This window comes from Peromyscus californicus, unplaced genomic scaffold, assembly GCF_007827085.1.
Source record: "Peromyscus californicus insignis strain IS unplaced genomic scaffold, ASM782708v3 Scaffold_6__1_contigs__length_162567912, whole genome shotgun sequence".
NCBI lineage: Eukaryota > Metazoa > Chordata > Mammalia > Rodentia > Cricetidae > Peromyscus > Peromyscus californicus.
Genome location: NW_026294584.1, coordinates 103,541,882 through 103,561,412, shown reverse-complemented (window position 1 = coordinate 103,561,412; position 19,531 = coordinate 103,541,882). Strand labels below are relative to the sequence as shown.

The following is a 19,531-nucleotide window of genomic DNA, read 5'->3' as shown; positions in this document are numbered from 1 at the left end:
GGGAAACCTTGATGAAAGATTCTAGGCATGCGATTAGTGACAATTGCTGGGATCACTGCCAGGGACAACTTTGTGTACAGGCCAGTGACTGGACACATCACTGACCAGATGCAATGAGAGCGAGCATACTGGTGATCGGTTAGCAATCGGTGACAGGGTGATCAAGTTTGCCAATGAACAGATTTGACAACCTGGTACCCTAGAAACCAGAGCTGACCACACCTGGGGAAACCTGAGTGGTGCAGGGCAGTTATTGGCTCTCTGAAAAGCCCAAACGGGCACCTTGCTGGGCTCTCAGAAAAGGAGGCTGGAGAAGAGCCCTGTCCACGCCCCATGTACCTTCCCTGAAAGACAAGAGACAGCAGAAACAAGTTCACTTGACAGCTCAAGCCCCATCAGGGATGTGGGGTCTCAGGGACCCACTCGACAGGCTGCAGCATTCACAAAAAAGTATTTTATTATTTTTAACAGTATTCACTTTAAAGGAATAGGAGGGTAGCATACAATTTTTACAGACAATATTTAAATGTTGTACATAGTTAACAATAACTTAGGTCACTAAACCAAAATAAAACAAGCCAAAAACATAAAAACAGAAAATACTGCCGATTCTTTTTCTTATGCGGGTACTAGCACAAAATAAGTTACTTCCGGTTATGGTGCGCTGCAGCAACTGGACGCCAATATTGCACTTAGTTGACTTAGCACAATCGTCTTCCTGGGCTAGGGGCCCCTTGCTGGCCGCTGCACCACCACCACCGCACACAGAATCGGAGCTTGGGACACATTTTATGTACAGCTGTACCTTGAAGAATCCAGCCAGCCACAACAGAACAGAACCCCCGGGGATCGCGGGGCCACTGCCTGCCCGTCCCCTGTCCCCCAGCAACCAAGAGCATAAGATCCCTCTTGTCCCCAGCCTCCTGCTAGGGCCCTGGGATCCAAGAACTATTCAAGAAAGAACTGTGAAGCTCAGCCTTGGTTTGTAGGTTTTATTCTTTTTCATACTGGGGCTTCTGTGGCAACGTACAATTGACTGGACCCAAAATGAGTTTAAAAATAAAACCACTCATCAGTGAGTTAAGCTTATGCAGTTTGGGTTTTGTTTTGAATATTTTCTTATTTATCTTAGAGTGGAGGGGGATGAAGGGGTTAGCAGAAAAAGGATGTATTTACAGGGGTCCAGCTGGCCTAGGCACAGGCCGCAGCTTGGCCATCTGGGTCACACCAGCTTTGGCCTCTCGAAGCCAAGGGAATGATCTGGGAGACGTTTCCCCTTTCCAGAGAATGCTTCCTTCCTGTGACCCAGCCCTGGCCTGGGAATCTGCGCAGGACCGCCTGCGATTGTCTCTGCCCTCAAGGGCTGCGTCAGGGCAGGGGCTACCCTCCAGGCAGCTGGGGAGAAGGCTCAGGCTGAGGCCCTGTAAGTCTGCCTCCCCAGAGCCCTGACTGGTGGCAGTAGGCCCCAAGGAAGGACCCAGAGAACACAAACAGTCCATGCCTCCATGTCTTTGTAAGAAATAAGAGCAAAATAAATTATTATTTTTTTGCCTACTCCTTTCTCCTTCAAAAAATGGTTTCATTTTTCTGTCCCCAGTCTCCTCCTTTTCTTGCTATAAACCTGTCTGTTTTGCTCTCCAAGCAACTGTCCGTGAAAAAACTTTTCTGGGCAGCACCCAGGGCGCACACAAGCTGTAGCCCAGTTAGAAACATTCACAGTAATGGCGGCACAAGGCTGGGAGTCCTCCAAGGAGAGGTGGCTTCGGCCAGGCTAGGCTGGCAGGAGGAAGTGGGTCTCTTGGGATGGGCGGGAGCCAAAACTGTGTTCCACCCAGCCTGGGAGTGCCCGGCCTCACTCTGGTTCTGCCAGCCACCCTCGATGTCCATGTCTGTCCAGAGGGAAGAAGCTGTGCCTAGCCCATGGCAGTCACCATGCTGGATGGGTGGGGGTGGCCGAAGGAGAGACTGGAGGAGGGGTGGATGGGTGTTGGCGTGGGCAGGATGTGTCCAGAGTGGCTGAAGGGTGGGAGGTGGCCCACGGGTGCCATGTGTCCAGCCAGGGCAGCCGCACTGAATGGGGATGACTTCTCCTGCATGCACTTGGATAGCTCCTCAAAACATTCAGCCCCTTTCTTGCTCTTCTTAGACTTGCTGGACATCTTCCGGTTCCGGGTCTGGATTCCTTCCTTCTTCATGGTCAGTGGCCTGTTAACCTGGGGGCAGCCATAGAGCCTTTAGGATCCCTTCTCCACGGGTCAAGGGAGACCGGGTCACATATATCCCTAGGGTGTCAGGAACTGTGCCTTCAGCCCAGCCTCCAACGTCACTCACCAATGTCCCCTTAAGCCTGCAGGTCACCATTTCAGGAAAGGAGACTCCATGGCCTAACAGCCCACATCGTTGTTTTCAGTCCACTAAATGCCTGCACGGCTTGCCTCCTCCTAGACACCTCTCATCCTCCCCTGCCCCTGACTTTTCCCTGCTGGCCCTGCCCCCACTGGTCCCACCTCCAAAGCAGAAGCATCCTTCTTACAAGGAGCCCTTCTGGCACTCTTGGGCTGGCCAAGCAGGCTGCCGGCTGCGGCTTCCCAAGCCAAGCCAAGCTGGAGACCGTGGCTGGGGCCGCTGGCTGGCCGGGCTGCACAAAGAGCGGAGGTCCCCGGGGAGGGGTGGGGTGCACTCACATTGTGCAGCTTGTAGTAGAGGCCACAGGCGTTGCACACAGGGTCCCCGTTGGCGTTCCGGCGCCATAAGGTGGTGGTTGTCGTCTGACAATTTGCACAACAGGTGCCCGCTCTTCTGGCAGCAGACTAGGAGGGGAGGGGTAGCGTCAGAGGGCCCTCTCCCACGCCCCACCTTGACCTCCTCCAGGGCCCTTAGCACCACCCCCAGTCTCACCACTTAGCCCAGGAGCAGTGGGTCCCACAGGGGAATCAAGGCATCTCCGACGAAGGAATTTTAGAATTTGAGAAGTAAACTAGTTGGGAATCACAGAACTTTGGAATAAAGAGCTCTTAGAGTCCAAATGATTGTAAACACAGAAGGGAAAAGCAGCCACTTCCCCCAACTGCCTAGCAGTCTAATTTCTTAGGTAAGGAAACTGAGGTCTAAGGACAGTTTAGCCCTGTGGCCATCCTGAGTGGCTGTCTTCAGCTGCACGTCTCCTCCCCCACCGTTCCCCTGGAAATCCAGAATCCTGGTGAGTCATGGCTGGGAGGCCTGGGCAGCAAGACCCTGCATTGCCCAGGAGAACCCAGAAAGGCCTGGGGAAGTTTGAGCCCAGGATTAAAGTGTGGAGTTGCCTTGTCCTATACAAGATCTGCAAGCCACCAAGAGAAATTTAAATTAAATTTAACTACAGTTTAAAAACTAAACATTCAGTTCCTTTGACTGCACTAACCACATTCCTAGCGATCAATAGTCATACTAGCCAGAGGTTTCCATTCAGGACCGAGGAGCAAAGACCTTCTCATTCTCTGCTGGCCTAGATCCCTGCACCCAGAGAGTTCTCACCTGCCGCCTTTACCAGACCCTAGTCCCAGCCCCCCAGGAAATGCCAGTCAGAGGCGGGGAGTGGAAGAGAGGAGGTCTGATCTCTAGAACAAGGAACTCAAGGTCCAGCGAGAAAAGCCTTTTCCTAGAATACAGATCACCCTTCCGCCATCCCTCCTGCCCCAGGTAAATGGAGTGGTGGTAGTGTCCAGCCCCCTCATCCCCCAGAAATGCTAGCACTGCACTCCACTGGGCAGGCAGTGTGGGGCGCGGCCGAGTCCAGCAGAGTCCAGAGTGGCCCGGGGCCTGAGCCTGCTCATGGAGGGGACCAGAGCTGGCCGCCGCCGCGGGGGCAGGGAGGGTGAGTAAGCAGCCTGAAGCTGGAATTCTGACTCAGGGGCCAGCAGTATATCCCTCCTCCCACCCCCACTCGCCCGCACCCGCCCTCACCCTGCTCCAGGGGGAAAAAAAGAAAAAAGGGCCCCAAAGTGGGTGAACGATTTAAGCTCATAAATCACTTCGCCCTGAAAAAAAAAATATATTTATTATTCTTAGCATTTTACACATTATTTGCAGAGTGGAGGGTATTAGAAATTTCAAAACAGCCCAGCGAGAGGCAGGACTGAGTCGAGGTGGCTCTGAAAACTTGCCGGTCCGGAAACAGATACACGAAGTTTCCTTATCTACCGGCTGCAGATGTCCGGATAGGAAACTCCGGCAGGAGATCCGAAAGGACATTTTTTTAAAAATCACTCAAATGAAAATACACAGTATAGGTGACTCCATGGAAAAATAATAAAGGGCAGGTTTTTTTGGTGGCTGCTGTGTGTTATTTAAATAAGCGAAGGAGACTGTGAGCTGGGGGGTGAGCGGGGGAGGCCAGAGCTGCCACAGGGAAAAGTACTTCATGACCCTATTTTTAAAAAGAGGGAATCGAAGGCCAGAACGTGAGGGTGGGCTGCTGGACCCTGGGTTCTGGGAATCCTTCAGTAGTGGGGGGTGAGGGAGGGGTGCCCGGTGGCTGCAGGACAGGAAATTTGGCAGGAAAGAATCCACCAGAATGAAGACCGACCTGACTGACCCCCCAAATGATTTTAATGATAAGAGATTTTCAGGTGGTGAAGTCTCTGCATTTGAAGTTTTGTTGTTGGGTTGTTTTCGTTTTTTTGTTGTTGTTTATTTTTTCCCTTCCCTTAACTAACCACCAGCTCCACTCAGGCTGGTGGCCACCGTGGGCCTGCCCTGCCCCCGCACCACACCGTGCCCGTTCCTACCAGCCTCCGCTTGGGCTTGATGAGGGGCCGGTTCTGTCCGTTCATCTTGTGGTAGAGGCCGCACGCGTTGCACAGGTAGTGGCCAGTGCCATCCCGTCGCCAGAGAGGGGTGGCTGTGGCCCCACAGTTGACGCACTCCCGGCCTTCTGCGGGGAACAAGGAGAGACACAAGGCCTGCTTAGTGGCTAGAGGATCAAGTCTGACACGCACTGTTATATCAAGGGGGACTTTTAGTCCCACCCCTGCAGACAGAGGGATTCAAGGGGTCCCCCATAGAAGAGGTCCTGAGTCTTTTAAGGACAAATCCCCGTTTTAGATGCTCCTGAAGAAAAACAAAGAGAAGCCTTAAGTACAGGCTACCAGGATTCCCAGAGCCAGGAGCAAGCTACCCGGAAAAGGAACTGAAGATCAGCTTTGTGGAGCACAGGCTACGGCCACAGTTGCCAGCCTGACCTGGGTCTGGGGAGCCTCTCCCTCCTCTTCCCTCCCACTTCCTCTCACTTTTGCCTCCCAACTGTGCCAGCATCTCCAAGTCTGTTCCCCATGTCTGCTAGCAGCCCCTTGCTGCCTTTATGTTTGGTCCAGGGTCAGGAAGGAAACTTCTCTTCCCCTAGCTTTTCTCCTTCTTCAGCCAAACCCCTAGAATTCAGCGATCAAAGGTGGTGTTTTTAAAAAAATGAAATAATAAGAAGTTCTTTCACTTTAGGTTAGGTGGCCTTATTTTTTGTTGTTGTTTTTGGTCATCTGGAATTCAAATAAAACACAAAACAAACTCGGAAGAAAGGGCTACAGAAAAGTTAAAGACACTGAGTGGAGTTCAGTGGGGTGCTGAGTAACTGGCACCTGGGACGGTCCTCCTGGTTCAGTTGAAACTAAGAACCTAGGAACTCAAGCAAGAGACGGTGGTTTCTGAACTCAAGGATAAACTTTCAAGAAAACCTTCCCCCTCCCTAGCTAAACGCTACGGGAGGAGCCCAGAGCCATGGGTTATTGCCTGAGGGCCACATTGCTGGACAAACCCAGCTGGATCCAGCTAGGGCTGGCAAAGGGGTGCAGGCACCCGCAGAGGTTCTCACTCCTACCCTCAGGGAGAAGGATCAGGGTCACTAGGATACAAAGAGGCCTTGGGAATTTTGCTTTGGGGAAATCTCCGAGGAGATCTGGAGTCACCGCAATCCTGAAACTAGACTAGCAGTTGGAGAACCGGATTCCTTCAGGGCCTGCGTCTCTGCAGGGCCCGCAGCATGTGCACACGCTCCCAGACACACGTACACACATGGCCACGCTGACTCCTTCCCTCACCTACAGCCTGCATTCTCCCCCACACCCAGTCATGAGGCTGCTGGTTTCAGCTGATCGTTTGGGGAGGGGACGGGGAATCTTATTCTGAGTGTGGGCTGCTGCTCACCAATCTTGGAGAGGAGGGCATGGTGAGGGGTGAGGAAAGGAACTGAACACTGGGGTACTAGGAGCACTCAAGGGCAGGATGAAAGTTCTAGGGTTTCCGTCCTCCCCACGGGGAGCTACAAACACCTGTGGACTCTCAGAGAGGACCCATGCTTGGATCAGGAGCACTAATGTGGCCCCTCTTCAGATCACAACCCCTTTGACAGAGGCACACCCCACCCACAGGCCCTGAAGTCCCACACCTGCCTTTACCTGAGCAGGAGCGTGCCTTGCTTCGCTGCTTAGGGGTGAAGCTGGAGGCTGGGCCACCCAGGAAGCCTCCAGGATGGAAGAGGCCGCTGCCATAGTCATGAGCTGAGGCAGGCACATAGGAGGGATAGGTGGGTATTGGGTGGTGTGTTGCAGGCTGAGTGCCCATGGTAGCTAGGCCTGGGCGCAGGGGACTGCCACCTTCCATCTTCATGCTCTCAGACAGTGACACTTGGTACTTGACACCATCCTTGTCCTCACCCCGGGCTACACTACCCCCTGCAGAAGATGAGGCTGGGGAAGCGGCTCCCGTGGTGCTGGGGTCTGGAGAAACTTCTTTAGGTGGTGTGGGTGGGAAGCCGAAGAGATGAGAGCCAGAGTGGGCTGCGGTGGGGGTGAGGGAGGCCACTGAGCTCCCACTGCCTCCCCCGCTCCCACCCGCAGCCCCTGGGTACACAGACAGAGGCCCTCCGGGTGCTCCAGCAGCTGAGGGGTGCAGCGGGGTCTTGGAAAACGGGCTGACGGTCCAGGGGCTGTGGTGATGGGCAGCGGCGGCAGAGAGAGCAGCTTTGCCCCCGTCCAGCCATGGCAAGCCTGGGCTGTGCAACAAGTGTGGTCGGCACATCTGGCCTCCAGTGAGACGGGCTGCAGCAGAGGGAGAAGGGGTTAGTGTGGGCAGGGGTCTCAGAGCCATGACACAGGCACACAGGATCACAACTCAGGGAACAACAATTAGCAGCCCCACCCTTTAAAACACCAGAAACCTAACACTCCGGCCTGTAATCATCAGCAATATCAGTGAAAGGTCGAAGAACAAGTGACACAGAGCAACCCCACCGGACAGGGCCCAGAAGGATTCCCCCAAGACAGTTGGAAACGGACAGAAACCCTACAGGTCCCAGACCCTCCCCGAGAGGTCATTGCCTCCACCTTCCCCAGCCCGATTTCGCAGCTGCTCAGATTCCTGTAGATCCCACATCCGGGAAGCAGCAGCGGGCCGTCCTCCCCTCCAAGGCCTGGTGTGGACGCCGGGCGTCCAGAAACCCGGAGGACCAAAGCTCACCGTGCGCTGGACTGTAGGAAACGCGCGCGCGCGCGTGGGCCGGGTTGGCGTAGTAGGGGTTGCCCTGCGAGTCGAGATGGTTGAAGAAGACATCCACCTCGTCGGGAGGCAGCAGCTGCGCTGGCTCCATGTAGTTGTGCGCCAGGCCCGGGTGGTGCGAGTCGGGGTGCTGCGCATTTAATACGGCTGGGTGCGCCATCCAGCGAGGCTGCTCCGGCGCCACCTCCATGGTCCGCTACTGCGGCTTGGGATCCAGGCGAAGGCGGGGCGGCCCTGAGTGACATAGGAGATGTGAGGGGCACTGCCAGCCTCTGACACCCCCCCTCTCCCAAAGTCGGTGTCTTGAGAGCAAAGGCGTTCCTGTGGAGCTCCACTGAGGACCGGGCCCCGGGTGGGAGGGAAGCACAAGGTTCAAAACGAAAGGAAGGTGGAGGAAGGGGTTCTGCCTCACACACTCGCAGGGAAACCAGCGTTCCCACAGCCACACACCCATGCACACGAGGTCACACACAGGGATGGACCCTGACACCGGCGACCCCAAACAAACGCACGCGGAACTGAAATCAGGTTCTCACACCTAGCCCCTGTCCTCTGGGCACAAAAACACACGAACTCCGACTAAAAGTTAGAGATAGGAGCCTAGACATCCACTCGGAGGCACACAGCCCCCCGACCCCCCGCCTTTCACTTACATTGGCAATGTATACACAAACTAACCTCGACACCCCCGACCCCAAACACGAACACGCACACGCAGTTCCTGGAGCTGAGAGCCGGTCCCCAATGCCCTCTCCAGCAGTCAGCCGGACCTCTCCCAAGGCATAAGAACGTAATCGCCCACAGGAGATCCTGGCCTGAGCTCCACCGAGACCCTTCCAATCTAGGAGTGCCCACAAGCCCCCTGCTCCTCAAACTTACACTCGCAGCGGCGCGGGAAGGGGAGGGCTCAGCAGTAGAGAGTAAGGGACACCAGGAGAGCCCCTAGAACGGCGGGTCCCGCGACAGCGCGTCCAGAGACTGGCGGGTTCACGGGATAGGGGCGGGGGACAGCGCGCGCCTCGGCCTCCGGCCCGCCCGGCTCCGGCCCCTCGGCATCCTCCGGCCGCCCTGGCGCCAGCTGCCGACTCCTGCACAGACATGAAGCGGGGGCCGCGCACGCCTAAGAAGCTGGCGCCAGCCAATCAGCGCCGCGCGCCGCCCAGCCTCCGCCCCCCCATTGGCTGCGCCCGCAGCTTCGGCCGCTGGACTTGGGGACTGACCCGCGAGCCGGCCCCCCTCGGCCTCCCGGCCCCCTCCCAGCGCCCTCCGGGCGGCCTCTGATGCCAACGCCCCCCCAGGGGACCCTCGCTGCGGGCACAACCCTGCACCCCTCCGTCAGACGCTCGGGTCCTCCAACCTCTGCCCTCCCAGCAACTAGCCACCAATCGGGTTCCTGACTTCCCAGAAGCCGAGACTTGCATCTTCTGGGTTTTTCTCTGCTAGGACCCCAGCCGTCCACTCTCTCCGGCGGAGCCCCAGCTCCTTCGCTACGGACCACAGCCAGCCTGAGTCCTGCGGACTCCCCCAGACCTCTGCCTCCTTGTGCAAGGGGCTGGTAGGATCGGCTGGATAGCACGAGTCTAGGACTGTGGACCCCTCTAGGGCACCCGGGCTTTGGGCACTAGGACACTTTTAAGACTGTGCTGAACCGAAGGTCGCGGTCCGGCCAGTGGCCCAGGGAAAGGGAAGGGTTCCGGGCGTGGCCTTAGCAGACCACCAGGCCGAACTGCCTGGGGCGAAGCCGTTGAGCTGGGGGACTGGCGCCAGCGTCGGCTGGAGGGGAGACTCCCGGGGCATTAGCCATATGTATATTTTTTCCTCCTAGGGGTCCCCGAGACGGCCTTCGGGGAGAGGGAAGCAATGTTTTGAGCACTTTGTACCTAAAGTCACCTGGAGTTTTTCTGGCAACACCTCCTTTCTGGGGAGGCCGTGAGCTCGAAGGCGGGTGTACAAACCTAGCTCCCTCCCTGGGTATAGACCTGAGACCGAAGCTCAGAAAGAGGCTTGCTAGTCAGACCTTTGGGGGAATCTAGACAGGTGCGAGGATTGGCCGAGCTCGACGCCCTCCATCGAGCCCCTCTATCTTGGCAGGGCACTAGACCCCCAGGAGATAATCCCAGAGGGGTCCCAGGTGGGTCCCGAGCCGGGGGAGGGCTGGGGTCCCCGCCACCCCCAAGGATGGGGGAGGGGCAGCAGGATTGACAGTCCGTAATTGGGTAACTGGAGGCGGCTTCTCCGGCCCGGCGGCCCCGCCACCGCGACGCCGGGCCCCTGACGTCACCCGATTCGCCAGGAAATGAACTTTTTAATAATCCAAGGAGGGAGGAAAGCCCTCGGTCCCCTCGGCTCGGGGGGCGCCCAGCCCGGCTCGGCTCTGCGGGCGCGCCCCCATCACCCCCTCCCAGGTCCTCTGCGGACAGCTCTGAGGGGGCGCGCGCACGGCAGGGCCTCCTCCGGCCTCTGCGGCTGGCGTCGATCTGACTGTCCGAGGCTTTGGAACAGGTACAGGCCCGGGACCCGCGGTGCAGAACTGCACTGGGCCGGAAACCCCCGCACCTCTCGCGCCTTGGGGGGTCCCTCCTGTCCTCCGTGCTCCCTGCGCTTCAGCGCACCAGAGCCAGCAGGGGCCCAGGCGGCTCCGGAGTCCGCTCCCAGCCTAGGCAGGAGGTCGTGCGAGAGGGCTCGAGGGTCTGCAGGGGCGCAAGGCCGCAGTGCCTCGGGGCGGGCTGGGCAGGTGGGTGGTCTCTGTGCCGCCAAGCTAGCGCTCCCACTGCGCGGCCAGCTTAGGACCCGCTCCTTCTCGGGATGGCTTTCTCGGCTTCACCCCGCCTTTCGACCACGATTCTTCATTAAAGTGCAAAGCGAGATCGCCGCGGAGTTTCCAGAGTGTTCGATGTCCCTGGAACCTAGCAGGAGCGTCTAAAGGCCTCGCAGCCCCGGCGATAACCCTACTCTCGGCAACGGTGCCCCATGCGGCCGTATCCCAGGCCTCTGCTCTGCAGACTTCCAGGAGGAGAGCGCGGAGCGCAGAGGAAGCTGCCCTTGGCCGTGTAGGCGCCTCGGCTGGCAGGGCGGCAGGGCGGGGGGGGCCTCCCAGCACCATCCCCCGAAAGCAGGTAATTCCCCTCTTTTCTCTCAAAGTCGCAATTAACATTATCTCCCCGTTTGAACGAGATGGGGGTTGCGGTTTCCACGCCACGTCGCCGACTGGGCAAGTCCTGCCTCTCGCAGAGGTGAAAGTGGTCAGCCCGGCGGGTCCCCAATCTAAACGCGAGCCCCAGTGTTGCCCACCCGCCTCGCGCAGAGCCGAGTGCAGAAGGGGATTTAATTACTCCGCTCGGCAGCTCAGAAAATCGCCACGCAACAAGGGTTTAGCCAGGCGGTTAAGCGACGCTTGAGCCAGGGCCTCAGGAGACCCGCCACAGCCTGCTTGCCCATGGGCATGGGGTCCGGGCGGGGTGGGGGGGTGTCCTGCCAGGTCTTTTGAGGCCCCCAGGCTGCCTTCTGGAAACGCAAGCAACCAGCCGGCTGGCCAGAGCCCCTGCCGAGGTTGGAGCCCCTGCGTCCGATGCGGGACTGCTCGAATTTTCCAGCAGGAACAAACCCGTCTGAAAGGGAAAATTGCCGGCTAGGTAGCAGGACACTGAATTGGCGAATAAAGGGGAGCCTGAGCTGATGAACGTGTGTGAACCAGATCGATCCACAGCCAAGAACCCACTACTAGGCCGAAAATGAGCCGCTAATGAAGCCCAAACAAACACCAGGGAGGGCCGAGACGGATCCCAGGATGGCTTAGATTCGGCTTCCCCCAGCCCCCGCCCGCCGACCCCCAAAACGAAAGCAGATTTATTCCAATTTACAGCCCCCTACTAAGAGGTCCCAGGACACCTTCAGGTGGACACTTTTCTTTTTTTTGTAGTTATTGTTGATTTTGGAGCGTACCTGAGGCTACTCTTCTCTGAACTAAACTGTCCTTTTCCTTCCGCGGAAACAAGATTTCTAGGAGGATAGAGGGAGCTTGGCTCCCAAACTGAATTTTCTAACCACCATTTTTTTTTTTTTTTTTTTTTGCGTGACCTGGAACCTTCTGTAGAGAGGGACAGTGGCGGGGGGGTGGGGGGTGGGGGGGAGCTACTCCTGAATGGAAGCTGGGTTCTGTGGACCCAGGCCCTTTTCTGGGTGTGGCCCGGATCCTGCAAAATCAGTCTGAAAGGAGATGGAGTCATATAGGGCTCCCAGTTGGCGCTGCCCTCCTCACTTGCCCTTTGTTTAAACATCCTCATCCAAGCCTTACCTCTGGGAACACAAGTTTGCCCTCTCCTCGCAACCTAATTCTCTCCTAAGCCAGCTAACTGGTCGACTAGCTTAGGACTACCTTCCAAACCGAAGTCCTTCACAACCCAGAGGCCTCCAGCCCTGCCTTAGCCACAAGCTTTGAGGAACACTGGGAAGGAAGTGGGGGAGCTTTGGTCACTATGGCTCAGTGTCCCCTCTATGTAGAGGACTCAGATATGTCCCAGGCAGCATCCATCAATTTAGAAGGGCTCCAACAGTATCTCTCGCTCTCTGGGGTTCGCTTCCAGCTCCTCAAATCAAAAGATTCCGCTTCCCTAGCATCTACCTACTGTCTTAGTCTTTTGGAAATACAGACGCTGTGACCCAGTGTGTTAGGTTCTGGCCCGCTGGTGCCAGGTGCCTTGGACTCTGCCATTTCTGGTCTATTTCTATCCTCCATACCCCACCCGCAGACAATCGGGGGCCTTCTCTTCGCCAACAGCTATGCTTTGCTCAGAGGCCTGTGGGTCAGCGGCTTGACAACTGCTAAATGCATTTCGTTAGATGCAATTTGCTTGCAATTTGTCAACCCGGCTGGGAAACGCTCTCCAGACGCCTGGCAGACGCTTCGGCTCTACCTGGTTCCTGGATGCTGCCTGCTTATAAACGAATCCCAACTTGGGCCTCAGTGTAGACCCAGAACTCACCCCCAGATGTTCCCGACCTTGGGAGGCAAGTTTTTTTTCCCCCAAAACAAACGAATTTCTTTCCTTGTTTTCTGATAAAGGAGCAGACGCCACACGGGAGGCCCTTCTGAATACAAGACCTTTCCCCTCACTGCTGGGGTAAGCTGGAGTTCAGGCCCAGCCGCTACCGAACGGTTCAATGCCGGGTGTCCAGACAGGCCCAGAGCTCTGTCTACGCCTCTCCACAGCGGATCCCCGAGCCTGCGTCCGCCTCGTTCTTATTGAAATCCCACTGAAAGGATTCTGGCTCCGACTTGGGCAGGGGAAGACTTACATACCCTGCGCTCTCCCCCACCTGCACCCTCGCCACACAGGATAAAGGGCCGCGGGGCGCTTCGAACGGGGGCACAAGCAGGAGCGAGCCGGGTTAAGCCGCGCAAAGCCGGTGCACGGGACCAGCCGGCAGGTGCAGCCAGCGCCCGGCGGCCCGGCTTGGGCGCATCGGCCGGCGCGACCCGGGGGTGGGGAACCGCCAAGACAAAGGCTCCAGCTCTGGGGTGGGAGGGGGGCGCGTCGCAAAGCTCTGGAAAGCCGGGTCTCCAGGTCCAAGGCTCCGGAAAAAAACGGAAGGCAGGAGCCCCCAGGGAGGTCTTTGGGTTTCCGGATGACCTGGGTTTAAGCCACTAGCAGGACCGTGCGATCCGGGTGTTGGGAAGGCCGAGCCTAGGATCCCGAGGCTCGGGACAGCGCGGGCGGCGGAGTGCAGGAACTTACCGACAGCGGCGCGGTGGGCGGCGCCCTCGGGCGGCCACGGCCAGGGCTCAGCAGGGAGGGAACGGAGTGTGCGGCGTGGATAGTCGGCCCGCGGGAGCCAGCGCGACAGCGGCGGTCACCAGCGGGACACCGGCGCGGCGCCGAACGAAAGCTCGGTGCACAGGCCGCGGCTTTTGTCCGCCCAATGGGCCCCAAGACCGGCTATGGTTGAGGTGATCGCAGGCCAGAGAGACCTGAGCAGTGAGCTACCGCCCGCCTGGCCTGGCCACCTCTCTCGGTTCTGGCTGCCTCTCGGTTCCCGGCCGCAGCGCGGCAGCTTTTTATTTCGACATCACTGGGGGGGGGGGAGCGCCACAGGGGGGCAGGAGGGTGCCCGGGCTCTGCGCCCTGTCTGCCGGGTCCAGCCGCCGGGCTGGCCAGGCTCGGGCCACTAGTCAGTCGAGGCGCGCACACCCTGCAGGCCACTCCCGCCTTCTTAGGGCCACGCAAGCACTTCTGCTCTCAGGGATGTAATCTCAGAAAGCCTGGGATGTCTCTCTTTGCAGACTCTCCCTCACAAGCAAGTACACAGACACCTGCCCCTCCTTCCATACACACATTGTGCACGTGCTGTCGCTGTGTAGATGTCCCCAGACAGGAGCTCTCCGGCACACAAACACGCGTGTGCACACACAGGTATAAGGTGCACGCACACTCATCGACACAGCTCCCTCACTTCCTGCACGTTTGGCTAAGTGCAGATGTATTTATTTCCACTTCCTTCCCCACAGACACCCGTTCCCAATTCAGAAGCATTTTAGGAAAGGAGTTTCTGGTGTGTCCAGTTTTGGCCCATTACTGGCAAACCGTTTGCGTCAGAGAATGCCACAAGGAGAGCAAGAGGCTTGTCCTTACACGGTTAAGAGGAGGCAGTCTGGTGGCAGTCTGCGCCCGAAGGAGGTACCTGAGCTAGGTAGCAATGAGAATCCATTCCTTGTACCACCTTAAGCTCCTATGAGAAATTAGAAGAATCCCACAGACTCACTCTGTTGGGAAAGACTATGAATCCGGTGTGCCCCATGCAGGGAGTGGGTCTGCTCCTCCTTCCCCATCCTGTGCCACCAGCTGTTCCAGGTCTTTCTGAATCTGTTGCATTGTGCATGCACTCTCTGCATGCAATTCAGTTTATGTGCCCGGTGGGCTATGTTTTCACGATGGGGAGTTCCCAGGAATGTTTGCAAAACTGAACTATCAGTAAGCACTTGCATTGGGTAGCTGGTCACAGCTTGACTGGTATCAGAGTGTGGCCCCACAAATGCATGTAAGACAGTGTCTGTGGAACTTGGTGTACATCTCTGCATCTAGATATCTCTGAGACAGACCACCATCTTCAAGAATCATGTGATAAGCAGAGGGTATCTCTAAGTATGTCTTAATCAGTGTGTTACCTTTGCGCATTTGAGTTTGTATCTAGACATGCATTTGTGTATGTGTCTTTAATAGTCTGGATATCCGTGTATATCTTTCAACTTGTATTTAGGGGTGTGTGTGTGTGTGTGTGTGTGTGTGTGTGTGTGTGTGTGTACGAGGGTGTGTGTAAGAGAGGGGGTTGCAATGTGTCTGGATATTCACTGACAAGTCTATTAATTAATGAGGGGTGTGTGTATCTGTATTTGAGGCCATACAGGTGTGTGGGTGTCATGCTCATGCATGTGCACGTGTGTGCACACATGTGTTTAAAGGCAAGGTCTCATTGTGTCACTGTGGCTGGCCTGGAACTCACAGAGATCCACCTGCCTCTGATTCCTGAGTGCTGGGATTAAAGGTGTGTCCCACCACTCAGGGTTAGTATGTCTTAATGGCAGGTGTTGATTTCCAACTTTGAGCTGAAGGCAGATGGGGACAAACACATCCAAGTATGTCTGCATATCTGTTGCTTCAGGTGGAACTGATGTGTTGGGCTTGGTGTTTGTGGCCCTGTCTGAGGGGTGGGCACCTGTGTCTATCACTCCATCTTGGACCTGTGTTTCTGTATCCAGGGCTACACTATGTCTGGTAGGGGAGGAGCGTGGAGACAGTATGTGTATCCTCGGGGCTCCCTGGCCACCGGCGCCTTCCCTAACCAGCAGGGCAGGCAGCCAGTGGAGCCCAGGGGTGCCATTTACTCTGGCACTTTCTGTCTGTCTGTGGGAGGGGGAGATGAGCTGATAAGCCTTATCTGCTATTACCAGGGCCATGCTGAATAACTGTTCTAATGAGGTGGCCTCACTGGGACCACCAGCTCCCAGGCTCCCTTCCTATTGGGTAGGGGCATGGTCAGCCAGACCTGGAGCACAGAGCCAACCCCCTAGAGACCTGGTAGACCCTATGTCCTAGAGACTCTTTTTTAAAAATTTATTTATTCACTTATTTTAGGTCTGTCTTGATTCTTAGAAAAAGGTCCTAGATACTGCTTTGGGGAATCAAGTCCTCTCTTCTCTGCCTCTCTTCTCCGTGGGCGACAAGAGCCCCTCAGTCTAACTTCTGAGGTCATGCAGTATGAGACCCAGAACTTGAGATCGAGGGAATTGGAGTTCCAGTGAGAGAAAGATCCAGAGAAAAAGAGAGGGACGAGCAACAAGGACTCCGGGAACAGATTTAAAAAAAAAAAAAAAATTGCGGTCACGCTAAGGGGCAGAAGCACTAACAGGGTGGACCCAGGGACTGGGGTACTCAGGCCGAAATAAGCAACAAGTGGCAGAATTAATCAGAGAGGTGGGAATAAAGGCGAAGAAAGTATCAACCAGAGAGAGGCAGGACAGCGAGACAGAATCGAAATGCGGGAATTGAGAGATTACAGAAACACGAGAGCAAGAGAAAGACCCAGAGAGACGTGGGGGAAAGAGAGCGGGGCTGGGGGAGAAGGACAGACCAAAGATGGAGAGACCAAGTCGGCCCAGCCAAAGGGAGGCCAGGGCTTTGGAGACCGGGCCAGGCTTGAGCTGAGCTCAGCTCGGACCCCGGGCGGGGCACCGATCGCGGGGCGGTGGCGACGGGCAGGGGGGTCTGAGTGGGCCTGAGCCGCTGGCCGGGGTAATTTTTCATCTCGGCCGGCTAATCTTTGTTCCCGGCGAAGATAATGAATAGCCAATCGTTATCTGCCCGGCTCCCGGAGGCTGCTCGAGAATGGGGTTGTACAGGGCTGGGAATTGTTTCCAAAGTGCCGCGGAATAAATGGTGTTTCTTATCTCTGCCTTCCAGATTATCGCAGCCCTTTCAGAGCGCGCACAACAAATGCGCCCGCCATCGAATGCAGCATTTACCACCGCAGATCCGCGCGCCGATGGGCAGGCAGATAGCGTCCGCGGGGGGCTCGCTGGGCGGCGGGTGTGCGCCCCGGCTCTGCCCGGTGTGTTTGGAGGAACACGTGGGTATGCCAGCGAGTGGACTCTGAGCAAGCAAGGATGTGAGTGTGCGAGTAAGTGTGCCTAGACAAAGTGCACGTGTGAGAGCACCTGAGCACACGCGTGGAGAGTGTTCGTGGTGAGTGCCAGGAAGTGGCCGCCGAGACGCACGCGGGGAGTGGTGCTGCACGTGACCGCGTGGGGAAGCATACAGTGGGTGTGCTAGCCGCGTGCACGAGCTAATTTATTGTGAGGGCCTACAGGTACGTGGCCCTGGAGGATGCTGTTTAGGGGTGCGGAACAGAGGGGTTTGCAGCCACTCATGAATGTTACGCGTAGCACGTGCAGGCCGCACTCCACAAGGTGTGTTTCCGAAGCTGCGCGGTGGGCGCAGTAGCCGGTGTTTGTGCCAGTGGCACAGGTTTTTGGAACTGGCACGGATCTGTACGACAGTATGTATTCAGGGTGACCAGGTGTGCAGAGAGACGCGCGAAGCGAAGGGCCATTTCCTGGCCTTGCTTCAGCCTGTGTTGTGCAGACTCTGGGCTGGACATTGGCTATGAGGAAGAGACCTCTGTACGCCAGGTCCCGGGAGTGCTGGAGAGTGACACCGGGCGAGTAGCTGTTTGGGGGGTTTGAGAACGCCCAGGGGTCCTGGTCCTAGGGCCCCTCCGCCAAGGCCTTGCAGCTGGGGCGACAGAGCCCAGCCCGCCGCCCGAGGACCCGGTCGTGAGTGACACGCGCCGCCACAAAGGCTGTATTTTTCCAGGCCCGCGCCCCGCCCGCGCGCGATGGTCCCCATGGCGACGCAGATAGCGCGCGGCCATTTTCCTATCTCCCCGGAGTCTATTATACAGCGGGATTAGCTCATCTCCAGGCAGGTCAAACCCAAAGTCACACAACCTGCGGCGTGAGCCCCGCCTCCGGCCGCTCCTCCTCCGCAGCCGGAGTGGGGGACCCCCGCGGCGGGGCCCGTACGCGGGAGCAGAGTGCCACCTGGCGGCCGCGCGTTCCCGGCGCGCTGCGTGCGAGGCTGCAAGTGCCCCAGGCTGTGGCTTTGTGTGGTCGCTTGGGCGACCCCTAGGGAAAAGCTGGCACACAGTAGGTACCCCCAAACCATTTACTGGAAGGCTGGACGGGCTGAAAAGTCGACAGGGGCTGACTGCCAAAGGCCACCGCATGTTGGCAACAAAAGCCCATCCCACTGAATGAAGGATAAAAACCGATCTCCCCTGCAACCCTGGCAGGCTTGCTGACCCCAGGCCCGGTTTCCTTCCTCTAGGGACAGCAGCCTTTGGATTCTCTGAACAGGAACCCTGTGTCTGCTGGTTCCTCCACCAGGAGAAGTCGGCCTGGGGTCAAATGTCACCTATCAGACAGCAGTCGCTCTCCTTTCCCCTACCCCTCCTCTGCTTGTTAGTCGCACAGGATTTAGTGAATTCTCTAATAACGTTTGCTTGCTCAGGGGTCTGTGATGTTCCGGACAATGGCAGAGCAGTGGAATTCTGACAACTGGTTGGGATTATCACATTAGGACCCGGTTGAGGACCAGAGGGGTAAGCCCCATGGGCCAGGGTGCACAGCTTTCTTTCTCCATCGTTGAACCTAGGATACCCACGAGCTGTGAGTTACAAGAGTTACTCTGTAACCACTCTGCCCCAGGGCCTGACCCCACCCACCTACCCCATCCAAATGGGAGCTACAGGGTCCCCCACTCCTCTGCACCTGTTGTGAAGGTGAACTCATCCCATCTTTCACTCCTAGAGCAGGTCCTGAGTGGTGGTGCCTGAACCACAGGAGACCTCACTCTCGATTTAGGTTCATTAGGCAGAGCAGTCCTGGCCTTGGTCATCCACGGCTGACTGTAAAGCTGGGACCACAGGCTGCCAAATGGAGCTCAGCAGACTCCATGCTGGAGGGTGGGAGAGGTCTTGGCCAGGAGTGCTTCAGGTTCTAGCAGCTTCCTCAGCACTGTCCTGGAAGAGGAGCTGAGTGAGGACCCCTCCACACCATCCACACACCCTCCCCTCAAACACCATCCACACACCCTCCCCTCCCACACTATCCACACACCCTCTCAGCTGGGCAGCCTTAGGCAAGTTGCTTTCCCATTCTGAGCCTCTGGTTCTGCCTCTACAGTTCTCCCTCCAGGATCATGGACTGTTGGCCTTGTGTGCAAGCTTGCCTTTAAAAAGCATTTTGTGCCGGGCGGTGGTGGCGCACGCCTTTAATCCCAGCACTCGGGAGGCAGAGCCAGGCGGATCTCTGTGAGTTCGAGGCCAGCCTGGGCTACCAAGTGAGCTCCAGGAAAAGGCGCAAAGCTACACAGAGAAACCCTGTCTTGAAAAACCAAAATAAATAAATAAATAAATAAAAAATAAAAAGCATTTTGTGAGCCTGGCTTGTCAAGCTGGCGGACAAAGTTTCTGGCCTGTGCCATGCTGAAAGTCCACCAGCACTCTGGAGTTGGGGATCTCACCTAAAGAATCTCACTTCTTGCTTCTTGTGAAACACTTGAAGATTGGTCATTTTGTACCTGAGTTCTTGCATGGTGAGGGAATGCTGGAGTTCTGCAGAACCCCCTCTGAGCACTTGGTGCCAACCCATGCCCATCCCACTAAGCCACTGAGTACTCACTAGTGGGTGTGCCAGTTCTGCCTTCCCTTCCAGCACTGGGGCCTTCCGGCATGTTTCTCCCTGTAGGACCAGCAAACCACTTAGCAATTAATTAGTTGATGAATTAATGCAAGCAACCTTTGAAGGAGGCACACGGCCACACTATCAAGGCTGTGCATATTGAACTTCACCCGACCTTCCAATACGGTGAAGCAGCCAGACCTGACTCATCATGCAGATCAACACATCATCAGGTTATGGTAAGTATTGGGAGGGGATATGTTTTAATATCCA

At 56.8% G+C, this 19,531-nt stretch overlaps 1 protein-coding gene across 2 annotated transcripts; it reads right to left on the bottom strand.

The window, feature by feature from the left end:
- Positions 1-439: 439 nt before the first annotated feature.
- Gata2 (GATA binding protein 2) lies at positions 440-13,580 on the bottom strand. Of its 2 annotated transcripts, none has more exons than XM_052721114.1 (6): positions 13,260-13,580; positions 7,486-7,758; positions 6,426-7,067; positions 4,767-4,912; positions 2,685-2,810; positions 440-2,213 (listed from the first exon to the last, which is right to left on the bottom strand). In XM_052721114.1, the coding sequence occupies exons 2-6, from the start codon at positions 7,712-7,714 to the stop codon at positions 1,914-1,916; spliced, it is 1,443 nt and encodes a 480-aa protein (XP_052577074.1). In that variant the 5' UTR covers positions 7,715-7,758; positions 13,260-13,580; the 3' UTR covers positions 440-1,913. The 2 variants fall into 2 exon arrangements, with proteins under 2 accessions (XP_052577074.1, XP_052577073.1); XM_052721113.1 differs by lacking the exon at positions 13,260-13,580 and adding an exon at positions 8,404-8,587.
- Between the last annotated feature and the right edge of the window lie 5,951 nt (positions 13,581-19,531).